General features: G+C 38.9%; 2 protein-coding genes across 3 annotated transcripts in view; one reads left to right on the top strand and one right to left on the bottom strand.

The window, feature by feature from the left end:
* CWC27 (CWC27 spliceosome associated cyclophilin) overlaps positions 1–917 on the bottom strand; it is a 122,899-nt gene extending 121,982 nt beyond the window's left edge. For both annotated transcript variants that reach the window (XM_075526881.1, XM_075526882.1), the window contains exon 1: positions 708–917. In XM_075526881.1, the coding sequence (XP_075382996.1) occupies positions 708–749 (42 nt within the window). In that variant the 5' untranslated portion in view covers positions 750–917. The remainder of the gene's footprint in view (positions 1–707) is intronic.
* Positions 918–1,021: 104 nt separating this feature from the next.
* SREK1IP1 (SREK1 interacting protein 1) lies at positions 1,022–10,825 on the top strand. Its single transcript, XM_075526883.1, has 5 exons — positions 1,022–1,168; positions 4,008–4,055; positions 6,438–6,578; positions 8,663–8,741; positions 10,222–10,825. The coding sequence occupies exons 1-5, from the start codon at positions 1,156–1,158 to the stop codon at positions 10,409–10,411; spliced, it is 471 nt and encodes a 156-aa protein (XP_075382998.1). The 5' UTR covers positions 1,022–1,155; the 3' UTR covers positions 10,412–10,825.
* The last annotated feature ends 1,964 nt before the right edge of the window (positions 10,826–12,789 follow it).

Raw genomic sequence — 12,789 nt, 5'->3', positions numbered from 1 at the left:
GGCAAATGACCTGGTACCTGACACGTGGTAGAAACTTAGATACCCTTTATCACTTCCGTAATGAAACAACGTGAGGAAAAAAAAAATTATGCCATAAATCTCCAAAGGCATATACCGCTTTTACAAGTAATACCACTAAATTCAGTGAGAAATCATAATAAAATTAAGAACCCAAGATATAGTCAAGAACAGAGGAAATGAAATGAAACGCTTCAAGGACTGCTCTGTGTTACGTATCCACACAGCACACGTCGTGCTTTGACTCAGGTAATGGCTGTAAAGGCTGTATCACCTCAAACTAACTTCAACCAAACCAGCACCACAACACGGAAACCACCACCACCACACACATAACAGCGCATATTCTCCTCACCTGTCCCCCCCACCCCCTGCGACATACCATTTCTTCACAGCCCCCCCATTCAAAAGCAACCGCAGCGCACAACCTCCTCACCCGAATACCCCCGCACCCAAGTACCGCAGCCTCCTCAGCCGCGCTCCCCACGCACAGCGCGCACCCCCGTCGCCTGCAAAGCCCCCACGGAGCACAGAGCTTCCTCACCCGCACCCCCCGAGCAGCGCACAGCCCCCTCAGCAGCAGTTCCCCGCCCGCACACCACGCGCGCCCCCTCACCTGCGGCTCCCCTCCACCCGACAGCCTAGCCTGCCCCTCGCCCACCGCAACCGCTGCCCCTGGCGAGCCTCACCTTGCCGTTGGTGGGGGGCTCCTGGATGTAGATGTTGCTCATGGTCGGGAAAGGAGCGTCCCGGCAGGTGACGAACCGCGTGGCCTCGACGCTCGGCTGCACTTCCCCTCTAACACTTCCTACCACCGCGAGCCTCCCGCCATCTTGGGCGCCTCTATGCAGCCCAGGGAGGTGGGGAGGAGGTTGCCCAAGCCTCCGGGAAGAGCGACGCGATGAGTCACCAGTCGGAGTCTCTACAGGAATCACTGAGAAAGGAATTCATTTCATAAAGAACTGGAGGCTTCTCCAGACACCTGCAGTCCCTCTCTGTGGCTCCCACCCCGTACTGAGGCCCCCCGTCCTCTCTGTGAGTGGGACGGTCCGAGAGTGCCCGGCCAAAGCCCTCCGGCGGGCAGAGGCGCCGCTGCAGGCCCGGGCCGGCGCGGCGAGGAGGGCGGCGGGAGGTGTCATGGCTCTGCCGGGTAAGGGGCTCCCAGCCAGATTTGCGGGGACAGAAGGGACAATAGCCGGCTGGCCCCAGGGCCGGCACGTTGGGAAGGAGAAATAAGCGGCGGGTTGGCGGAAAATTACGCGGGGAGGGCGCGCGACCGCGCGTCGCAGCGGGCAGCGTGAGGCGGGGGCGGGGGGCGGCGGGGTGTGCATCTCCTGAAGGCCGCGGGGGCTGCCGGTGGAGGAACGTTGCGCTGGTCTGCACAGCCGGTTTTCTGAACCAGCTGGCGTTGGGGCAGCGGGAGGGAGATGGCTAGGGGGTGGGGGGGGTGGGGTGGTCAGGCCAGCCGTCGATGGGCGCAGTCATGCAGTCGCTTCCTTCTAGGCCTGCGGGGCCTCTACCCAGCGTTTTGACTGAGTGATGACCAAGTGCTACGTTCCTATTGTCTGTTAGTATAAGCCACCGTCTTTAAAGTTAGATTCAAAGAATGGTTGTTGTCACACTTGGTTTTCCTTCTCGTCTTTTGTTCTGGATTAACGTTTGTGTACCATTAGATTGTTGTTTAAATAGACCCGTTGAGGATTGATGGTGAGACAGGACAGGCAGAAGCGCTTGCACTATTTGCAAGGTGTTTAGATCTATGTCAGCCAAACATATAGCCGTTGCTTCATAATTTTTTCTTGATCCTGAGACATGAGGAGTGCTTGGTTGGAGAACAGCTGAACAAGCCTGAGCTTTGGTAAACTTCTTCTCTTAAGAAAAGATAAGATCTTAATAAGCTTTCTCCCATTCTAGAAGGGGTTCTTGAGGAAGACCTCTCATGTTTGCGTTCAAAGGTTTCCAAAGCTTTTTTTGCAACCCTGTGCTCCACTGAATTAATGAGGCCCTTAGTGATGGTTGCTGCTGTGTTGGTTGTTAATTTTCTTGAGGATTAACACCTGGGAAGAAGGGAGTGAGAAAAGGAAGGTTTTAGTAATTTGTTTGCTTTTAATCATCTAAAACTTCATCTAATCTAGAACCCTGCTTCTAACGTTATTATTTAAAGCCAAAAATAATAATAAAATTTCAGTCTCAGGAATTTGGTGGGAATATTTGGTGACAATATTCTTGTCATCTGCTGGGTGTTTCTATTGGAAATCCTGACAAATGGCACCTGCATGTGTTACAGGAGATTTTGTAGCATGTGCATGACTGTACTGACGTCCCTTGCATGGAATACCAAATCTTTCTTTACTTACATGCCAGCTACGCAGCAGGGCTGATGTTTACTGAGTATTTCAGAAAGCTGAGACAAAATAGGTAGCTTGGGTGATCTTGCTTTCTAGTCCCAAGGTGTAGTGAACAAGAGGTGCTGCTTTGAGTATGTCTTTGACATGACATTGCAAGATACGGGTATACTTTTGTTCCTTGCTTCTTGACACTTTCTTCCATGTTCCCTACCTCCTTACCTCTCATGGGTTTCCATCAAAAGATGGTCATAAAACAGGCACCTAAACACTGCTGAGTTTATAGGCCTCAAAGGGATACGTAATACTAACATTTTGGGATCTGCAGAAAACCATGTGTCATAATGGAATGTCTGTATCTTTATTGCTTAGCTTTCCAGTACTCTTCAGGGCATAGACCAGTGAGTTGTCCAAGTTTCCAAGTTAGTTTTTCATCCTGGGGTTTGAAGGTTTCTCTGTTATTTTGAGTAGAATTTTCTAAAGACAGTGGAGATTTAGAAACTCATGGACTAAATTCATGGAGCCAATGTACTCCCTTTCTGGTTCTCTAATTCCTGTCATGGATTTCTTGTTATGGCTGCTTAATTATTTATTTAAATAAATGACCTAGTTATTCAGAAAACGGTATATAACTGTTTAAGTTACTGTTTTTTTCATACTCTATTCAGCTGGAAGATAGAAGGGCACCCTTTGATTTTGGAAATTCAGTTGTGACTTTCATTATGAATAGGCTCAGACGATTAAAAATAAGACTGATCTATTTTGGGGGGGTGGGTCTCTGGGGTTTCTCTTCTTCTGAGTGATGTCCTACTATGTCTATTTAACTTAACTGTGGTCTCAGATGGGAAGATCACATACTTTCTATACCTAAAATTTGCACTATTCTGGTCCTCCTTCCTGCATAGCATCAATGGACTTTTCTGTTATTCTCTTCACTTGATTTCACATTTGCTTTCTTGTACCCATTAATTCTTTGTATTTGGTGCCATGTTGCCTAGATTGAGAATAATTTAGAACAATTAGTTTTAGAAAACAATTTAGAACAATTTGTTTAGCTTTTTTTTTTTTTTTAATTGCTTCTGTCTGTCTTTCGCCACTTTTCAGGAGTGATTGTGTATCTCTTTTTTTTTTTAAATTGCCTTTTTAAGACAGTTCTTGTAATTAAAATATAAATTACTTTGGAGTTTCCAGTGAATGTCTGTCAACATCCGTGCACTGCTAGAATTTATAAGTACACTTGTAGTGCGCAGTTCTGGATCACTGGAATATCAGATAGCTATTACTGTGTTCATACTGTAACTAAGCAAATGCATAAGCATTCAGAGAAGTGGAATAATTATTAAAATTATAATGGAAAGGTCTTAATAAATCAAATGAGGATTTGGCAATGAGTTATGTGAAATTAAATGATCCGTAGCAGTTTATACTAGCCAAATTTGGTTCTGTTAGATTACTGCACAGAAAAGTTGACCTTAGAAATGTACTGTTTTGCTTTTCTTTAAGTTTTTTTTAAGAGATCTTAGTGTACTTAATACTCTGAGAAGTGATCACTCAGGTCTGTGTATTGACATTATCAAGCCAGATTTAAAAGAAACTTGAGAGTTCTGTTTAGCAACACCTAAATAATGAAATTTTCTCTTTCAGGTGGAAATAAGGATAACATCAGAGCAGGATGCAAGAAGTGTGGCTACCGTAAGTCTGTAGTAAGCAATATGAAGTTACAGTGTTTTCTTCAATTTATGATGTTGGAACTGCCTTTTGAGGAGGGGAAAAAAATTAAAAAGAAGTGTTCTCCCTTGTTGCCCAGACATTTGTCAGTTTAAGTCACCATAATTTTTTTTATTTATTTATTTCCTATGAATTCTCTGGCTCCTCACACCTACTGCTGCTTTTAAAAACCCTTGAGTTTCTCAGGAAAAAAAAATATGCTATTGTATTCATATATACTACATTTGCAATGCAATTACTTGAGAAACTTTGAATTGAAAGCATGGTCTTTGATATCTACTGAGATTAGCATTTGTGCTTCTTCTGAGTCTCACTGCAAACTTAGGCTGGCATTTCAGCTCAAGTTAAGTCCAATCTGTTTTAAAAGAAAAAATAATTTAAAATCTGTCTTATCTTCTGTGCTAATAAAACATACTTCTTCGTGCATTCTATGTTTCAAGAAACAGTTAATTTTGTTCCTTACAAGTTCTGTGGTTACTAGCATTTAGCTCATGCTTTGCATTATGCTCTGATCATATAAACATGTCTGTGACTACTCTCTTGATGAATGGAGACAGGTCTCAGTGAAGATTTTAATTTATTAATCACTAACTCCTATTTTTAGAACAGTGGAGGGGTGGACACTGTTTTGGAGTGAATTGTGTTGAGCTTTTAACAGAGCGATTTAATCTGGGTTTTTTTATGAGCATTATGTGGCATGAAGGGGGAAAAAAGCTTCCTTCATTCTTTCACTGTAGACTTTGTCTCCAACAAATTTTGTCAATGAATTGCTTTGTGTATCTGTTCTTCCAAAGGAACATGGATATCAATATAGATTTAGTGCTTTATTTTATGTGCAATAAGTATCAGAAGCTTTCTGGAAGGGAAGGAAACTTGTAGTCAAATCACACAACCTGTATTTATGTTCCTAAAAGCTCTGTCTTCAAGATGTAGGTATTTTGATATGAAGAAGATGAGTTTATTTCAGTTGCTACTTGAATCCCTGTGTCTTTAGCTTAGTTTCTCCCAAACTGTATCTTCAATTTGTTTTATTTCTCTATATTATTCCAATAGGTGTATTCAGCACAAGGTTTCTAACTCTGATCATGATTACTGAGATATAGCTTAGAAAACTAAAAACACTAGTCAAGTAGTAGCTTAGTAAGTGTTACGTACTGGTTGTTAAAGATTATGTCTCATAAGTGAATAGGATTCTCCTATTTCACTAGAGGGAGACAAGAAGAGCAATATAACACACTTGCTGTAGTTTTTTTAAGTATTTCACTTCATGCTTTTAGGTAACTTATTCAGGAAGGATCTGAGGCTGTTTAAAAAGTAGAAGGTAAAGGCTGGACAAAATCTTTAAATTAAAATAAATAAGAGAGAGGTCATAAAGCACTATTGAAACAAAATTCGTGGAGACTACCCTTTAAAATCCAAATCTCCCAACAGGTGAATTGGAGTTTCAGAGTGTTCCCGAAATAAAACTCAATAGCAACGGAGTTACTATTAAGCAGGCATCCTTTATTACAGCGCTGGGCAGCACTGGGGATCGCTCCACCATAAGTGCTCCGACAAACAAGCAAGATCGCAGAGGTTATATGTTGCAAAATATACATATTCATAAGATTAATTTATATAAACATGAGATTTCTTGGAACTCATTAATATATGTAAATGTCCCTGACGCATGCGTACTTAAGTCCTTAGGTGGTCGTTAGGGATCCTCTGGTGGTCGTTGGAGGAAGTCAGTAGTCTTCATCACTCTGACCGCTGACTGAACTTTGTCTTTATGCATGCTCAGTCCATTTTGTCTTGCTTATACCCTCCTTGCATATCCTAATCAGGCGCTTCTTGTGTAGTTTCTCCTTATCAGCCCTTTCCAGGGACACAGGGCCTGAAGAATTCCTTTTTATCTGTCTACATTGCAACTATCTCAGCTAACCAAGGATTTAACACAGGCAAAGCATTCTTACTCTAATGATTAGGTCAAATAAAGAATGTTTGTTAGCAATTCTACTATCTAAGCTTTCTTACTTAAGGCAAACAATACTGGCAAGCTAGGCCAAATTATCTGCGAAAAAGAAACTAAAAGGAAACATTGAGCAACCAAGATATTTACAACATTTCTTTTTGTCTTTGGGGATTTTAGCTCTTTTCACTATTAAATGGAATAATGTTGCACAACCTGTCAAAATTCTTTGAGGCTTTTTCAAAGGAAGCCTTCTCCCTCCTCGTTCACAGATTGCGGCCTAGTCTTTTTTCACTACTCAAAACTGAGTAATACTAAAATGGAAGTTCTCTAGTTTCTGATGTTTTTTGGTAAATTGTAATTAATTTTTCTTTCTGAATATTTGTTTTGTTCAGCTGGTCATCTGACATTTGAATGTCGAAACTTCCTCCGAGTAGATCCCCAAAGAGATATTGTTTTAGATGTTAGCAGCACTAGCAGTGAAGACAGTGAGGAAGAAGAACTACAGAGATTGCAAGCCATGCGTGAAAAAAAGAGTAAGGTTTTTTTTTTCTTACAGAGTAAATTGGATAGTGGTCTTGTGAAGTACTGGAACTCTCATTTTATCCTTTTCAATAACTACTATTAGTTCTTTTAGCCTGTGCTTTAAAAGTGGGTCTTCTACTTCATCTGTTCAGACTTCAGAGATTTGATATACCCACATCTTTTTTTATTATTATTAATTCCCGTCATAGGAAATTAATAATGTACCCATTTGGAACATCTCAAAAAGGGCTCATAAATACAAAGGATTATAAGACTGTTACTAAGAAGCTGCTTAGGAGAAAATGACACAGAAGTTCTGAGTTAATCTTTTGGTTGTGGCATGTAGTTTAAACATCTTAACGTTGATAGTAACTCTTGAAGCTAATGACAAATATGAGAGCTGAATTTCTCTCCAGTTTCTCAGTAGTGTTTTTACTGAAACAGCTAGTGAATTGAATTTCAGCATTCATATTTGGAGAAGTACTGTTCTCTGTTTGGAATGTCTGAGCATCACCTGTTTGTCAGAGAGAGAACAGATGGGTTATTTAGCAGATACTTGAGTTCATTTGAATTTGGACTCCCAAGAGGCTGTTTGCCTAAGTAAGATGGGGAGGTTGTTCCATCATAGCATGTTTTAAATGAATGAATGTTCTTCCCCTCTGCCCCTTGAAACATCATGTTTTGTTCTGTTGCTCTCACATTCCAGACTCGACATTCAGTTCCAACTAAAGATGCCATTTAGGAAGGAGAAGGTATAGATAGAACCCTGTAATTTGCTGGAACACTTCAAAAGAAATGGAGAGTCTGCTTGTCAGGAGTGCTGAACTGGTACTGCAACAGTTCTTTCTTGGAACAAGTCTCTTTGGAAAAACTTGTTCCCACTTAAGTACTTTTGAATGTAAGGGGTTTTTTTGGCCCTAAACTGGTTGAAGATGGATATCTGCAGGAAAAACAGCAGTTTCCTTGATCTTGTAATATCCTTGTTTATTATACGTTCTTTCTCAAACTGTGGCTGCTATGTGTACTGCAAGGAGATATGTTTCCTTAACTGTCAATAATCTAGGCAGGATGTTGCCATTTTCAAGTGGCCTCGTTTGCACTTAGATTTTTGCACCATTTTCTTAAAAAAATACTGAGTACTTGTTCGCACATTCTTGTTCATGGTTTTTAATTGCTCCAAAAGTAATTTGCTTTTTGTAACTCTCATTGAATTCTTTCAAATTTTGCTCCAGAACATACAGACCAGTAATTTCTGTTTGTGGTAGCAAATGAATAACCGCAGTAGCATGTAGACGCTGTGGAAAGTTATTTGTATGACAGAAATAAGATGAAATGCTCAAAATTAGCTATCTGTTTTAAGGATAAATTGTAAAGCCAGTATTTTCCTGTTAGCTGACATTGCAATGTGTATTTATGTAGTGGATTTGCATTTGGGAGAATTCAGAAATACTTTTTGAACTGGTATAGAAAAGTGTAAAGTCAGAAATTTCATCCAGTATGGTAAAAATATTACTTGTAAGTGAAATGTGAAGATACTGTACAGTACTATACGGTGTTAAGGCAGGAAACAAATGTGAGCAGACGAGGGGTGACTCTTCTGCCAATTTTTGTAGATAGTATATTGACAGTTAACTCAAATTTTTCTTAGTTATGGCATAGCTATTTGTAAAGTGTGAAACGAGAGCGTATGAAAGTAATTCAGGTAAGCCTAAGGGAATATTCTTCTTTTTTGTATGTTCTAGTTACATGACCTGTTTTCAGACTTGGTCAAGTCTTTTAAAATACAGAAGAATGGACATGGATGTGAAAACCTAAAGCTGATGTCAACATACAGGAAAAGTCACAACTTTTTGCTACCTTTTACAGGTAGCTACCTTCCTTCATTCTTAGTGCTTAGATCAGTCATTAGAATGTAAGTTGTATAAAAAGTTCTGCTACTGTGCAAAATATTTCTGAAATTACTATACTAGACGAGAATTTGGAGGAAGGAAAAGAGCAGTAATTTTGTAGTAACTTTACATTGCTATTGAAACCACTCTTTTAATGCTGATCTTAATTCAGACAAGTGTTTTGTAAACTAACTTTTTATCCATAGATTTAAATGAGGAGGAAGAAAAAAAGAAACAAAAAAGAAAAAGCAAAGAAAAAACAAAATTAAAGAGACCAAGGAAAAGGTAACTATCACACACCTATTTTAATTTCAGAACAGAACTTTAGAAATATTTCTGATGTTTGGGTTTTTTCTCAGAAAACATTGCTTCTTTTGATGCAACTTTATATGCAAGTACATCTTTGGTTTGAAAAGCTTCCTGTTTTCCAGTGAGAACTCGTTTGTTCTTTGAGTAATGGTAAAGCCACAGGCTTTCTGCTGCGGAGTTAGGACCAGGGAAGTCTAGAAAGCTCTAGGAAGCTGGAGGTCTGCAGGTCTGAGAAAGCAATGCTCCCGCTGATTATGCAACACTAGGCAAAATGTGGTGGGAAAAGAACAAGGAGTCAAGAGGATTATGGGGTTTGTCCCCAGCTTAGCTTGCATGGAGAAGCCTCCGTGCAGTTCAGAGACCCTAAGATTCCCTGCATGCACACATGCATGTGTAGACACACACACACACGCACACACAAACACGCTCTGAGTAACATGTAACTATCAAAAGGAAAACTTCCGTAGTTTTCCTTAGCATGTGTTGAGTTTTAATGTTCCTGTTACTGTAGAAGCCTAAAAAAAGTGTTACTCCTGTTTCAAAGAAAAATGTCATAATACCCACATTTATTGTGAATCTGAGTTTTGGCCTCCTGACTGATTCTTTTTTCAGATGAGACTATAGACTGGTTAGTTGTTAGGACTGTTGATGAGACAATATCCCAGGAACTACAGTGAGAGCTAGGAAATGTATGATGTATTTGGAGGCCACCATAAGACGTTTTTCAGAAATAAAGAAATAGGATTTAACAGTGGTTGAATTGGCACTTTTCGCCTTCCTTATTTACGTAGTGTAGCTCTAACTTACATTTATGATGCCAGTAGGAAAGAGTCAGTCTGCTGGCTGTAGTCTTTACATGCAAGTAATTAATAGTTAATCATGTAAACAATAGCACAGAGTATAATAATGGTGACTTTTCTTTTATTGTCATCTTAATTCTTGTATGTCTGTAATCTCTTATCACTGCTGGTTAGAGACCAGTATTACCAGCTGCAAGAGCATCCAAATTTGTGATGCCCATTTCTCTTAGATTTTTGCATGAGAGAAATACATTAAGATTTGTCTGAAGGCTACTGTAGCGTTGTTGTTGATCATGTGGTATTTTAAAAGCTGGAAGCTCTATCTTACTGTCATACTTACAGTCGGTCTGTACTCTTAGTCTTTTTCTTATTGGAGGTTGAAAAACACGCAACTTGCCTATTCCATTGTTAATTAATCTGTATTATAAACATACTGCTTTTCTGGCACAATAGTCTAATTAGAGAAGTCATCGTACAGTTGAACATGCAGACTGAGATACCATAAGCTTTCCAGTGGATGCTACTGTACAAATTCTACACCAAATTCAGTTTGTGACATTATGGAAATACTGAAATTAAAAACCCCACATTATTCTTGTGGCATTTTCCTTCTTTAATTACATATCAATCTGTATATATATATTTTTTTTTACCAGATCTTCCTCATCAAGTGCAGCTGAAGAGGATGGGCCAAAGTCAAAAAAACAAAAATCACGCAAAAAAGAAAGGGAAAAGGAAAAAAAGAATAAATCTAAGAAAGGAAAACATCATAAAAAGGAGAAGAAGAAGAGACGAAAGGAAAAAAGTTCATCTTCTGATAGTTCAGACAGTTCTAGTAGTGACTGAAGTGCTGGCCTATTTTTGCGTTCACTTCTGCAGAGAAGATGATTTTCCTTTCAAATCAAATTTATTTATGCTTTGCAATGCTGTTGTTTTAAAATGAGATATATATATATTTTTAAGAAATCTATTTGCAAATATCAGTGCTTCAAATTATTAAATGGACCATTTGGAAAAAAATCTGCTCTTCTATTTCAAGTTTATTAGTACTAAACCATGCAAGTTTAACTAGTTCTTCACTCTTATTCTTAGTTCAGTTGTGATTAGTTGTGTTAGGAATCCTTTACACTAGGATATGGTAAACTTCAGTTTGCAAGTCCTTGTGTAGAAAGATTTGGACTTAAATGCTTAATGTCAGAATGGTTAAATCAAATTTGGAAATTCAAGTGAGATTTTCTATTATGTTATCATTTAAATAAATGTATGTTTTGCATAACGTTTTCTACTTACATATATTAATCAGTAAGTGCAAATATGAAATAGTGTTTGGGTTCAGAGAAGGGAAAGAATGGGAAATGAGAAGCTAAAAGAAATTGCTCCTTTAAAATTATCTTCTAAAATTGATGTCATCATAGACCGTGAAACACAATTATACATTCTTTCATTCTTTTGGCAGGATCACTGTGAGCAAGCTGAAAATGAACAAAAGCAAACAAAAGCTACCTTTCTTTCTGCCCAGGTTTTGTTCTTTTACAATTACGGCTGTTTCATCTTTGACATACATATAAAGTGCCACTTCCTAACACTAGATGACTGTCCAGCAAGATTGTTATTGTTTACAAAGTTCTAAGAACCATGTTAATACAGTATGTGGTGATTAATGCCTACATGAACCAAAACAGGAAGTTCAAAGACTGACAATTGACAAGAATCATGAAGCCTCCATTCATTCTAATAAAACTCCTATCGAAAAGTTAAAAAACAAACAAACAAGCCTCTTGTGCAATGTAAGCAATCTATCATCTTGAAGTCAGTAGCAAAATTTACCATTTGCTATCAGGAGCAATGTTAAGCACGTAAAAATTTTATAACTGGATTCTGGAGTATCCAATTCATATCTTGTACTGTGGTAGGGTACAGGTTCAAGACAGACTGATACTTTTTAGTTGAGCAGATCTCCAGAAATGCCTAAACCTCAAAGTGCTTACATTTACAGCGTCTTGAAAATGCTCTTCATGCCTGTAGTTGGGTTTTGGTTTGGTTTTTTTTTTTTGGTTTAGACACAGAACTGCTTCCACCTAACCAGCTTGGCATACAGCTGCAGTGTAAGTCTCATGGGAGTCAAAATATGAGGAAGAGCCAACGCCTACGCTTTCTTAACAATAGTATCTATTGCTTATGTTTTCTACAGTGGGTTAGAGCATTGAGTCAGTACAAAATGTTTTATGGTATTTTAATGGTTACTGCATTTGACCTGAAAGTGAGATACCTAGATCTAACTCTCTCTTTCAAATTTTTATGTCTTATACCAGTACCCCTATTATTGGGCAACTCATGCTGTAGATGCTGTGCTAGGGAGCATTAAAGATCAAAATACTCATGGAAACCCCAGAGCAAAGAGAAATAATCTGTAACCTTCTGTGTAGTTCTCAGTAGAGGATGGCAAGAGTCCTTGCATCTGCTCTTTTTCTTACTGGCTTTGATCCAATCTAATTTTTCCTGTCATATATAATGATTTCTGGGATGGGCTTGGATAATGTAACTGAAGAGATAATATAACTGGACTCCTTAATTAGCTGATACATGTGCATAGTATAGGGAACATTTCTTTCATACAGTACTAATTTAAAAGATTCTGCCACCCTGGTCACTCTAGTCTCCTTAGTGTTGCTGTGGCTCTTAGAGCTCATTTTTGACTGGGTTAATTCTCTAAGCCAGTCATTCTGTAGAGAGCAACAGGGGAGTTGTGGGCTACTTAAGCTGGTACTGTTGAAGGAAATATTCAATCAAGCCACAGCTTAAGACACAACTCATTACAATTTTTTTTTCCCCTAAAATGTACCTTACTTAATGAGATTAGAAGGGTTATTGGAGTTAGGGGAATTCAGAACTCATATGTAATTCTCCCACGATCTTCACATGATCTCCCGATGATCCCATGATGCCGACTCTGGGGAATGGGAGTTTGTACCTTATTTGGTTCTTGATTTTTGAAAGCTTCATCTGAAGAAAAGGAACTGAAGGGAAATTTCACTGAGCTTTCTATACTGGAATGGCTGAAGAGTTTATTAAACAACCCTTATTAGAGTTAGTATAGCTGTATGCATAAGTATAATCTATCCATCAAACTATATTTAATGACAAATTAGAGCATGGTTAGAGGCTTAAAGTTCAGAAAATCAACTGGTATATATTTTAGTAGTGTTCCTTATACTTCTGTGTAC

Source organism: Mycteria americana, chromosome Z (genome assembly GCF_035582795.1).
Source record: "Mycteria americana isolate JAX WOST 10 ecotype Jacksonville Zoo and Gardens chromosome Z, USCA_MyAme_1.0, whole genome shotgun sequence".
NCBI classification, from domain to species: domain Eukaryota; kingdom Metazoa; phylum Chordata; class Aves; order Ciconiiformes; family Ciconiidae; genus Mycteria; species Mycteria americana.
The sequence above is the reverse complement of the archived record's forward strand: the minus strand, read 5'-3'. Positions and strand labels throughout refer to the sequence as shown.

Bases quoted from the DNA above. Each gene is read 5' to 3' on its own strand.
- SREK1IP1 (XM_075526883.1), top strand. The intron at 4,056-6,437 runs GTAAGTCTGTAG...TGTTTTGTTCAG, and splicing joins ATGCAAGAAGTGTGGCTACC to CTGGTCATCTGACATTTGAA. The intron at 6,579-8,662 runs GTAAGGTTTTTT...TTTTATCCATAG, and splicing joins AGCCATGCGTGAAAAAAAGA to ATTTAAATGAGGAGGAAGAA.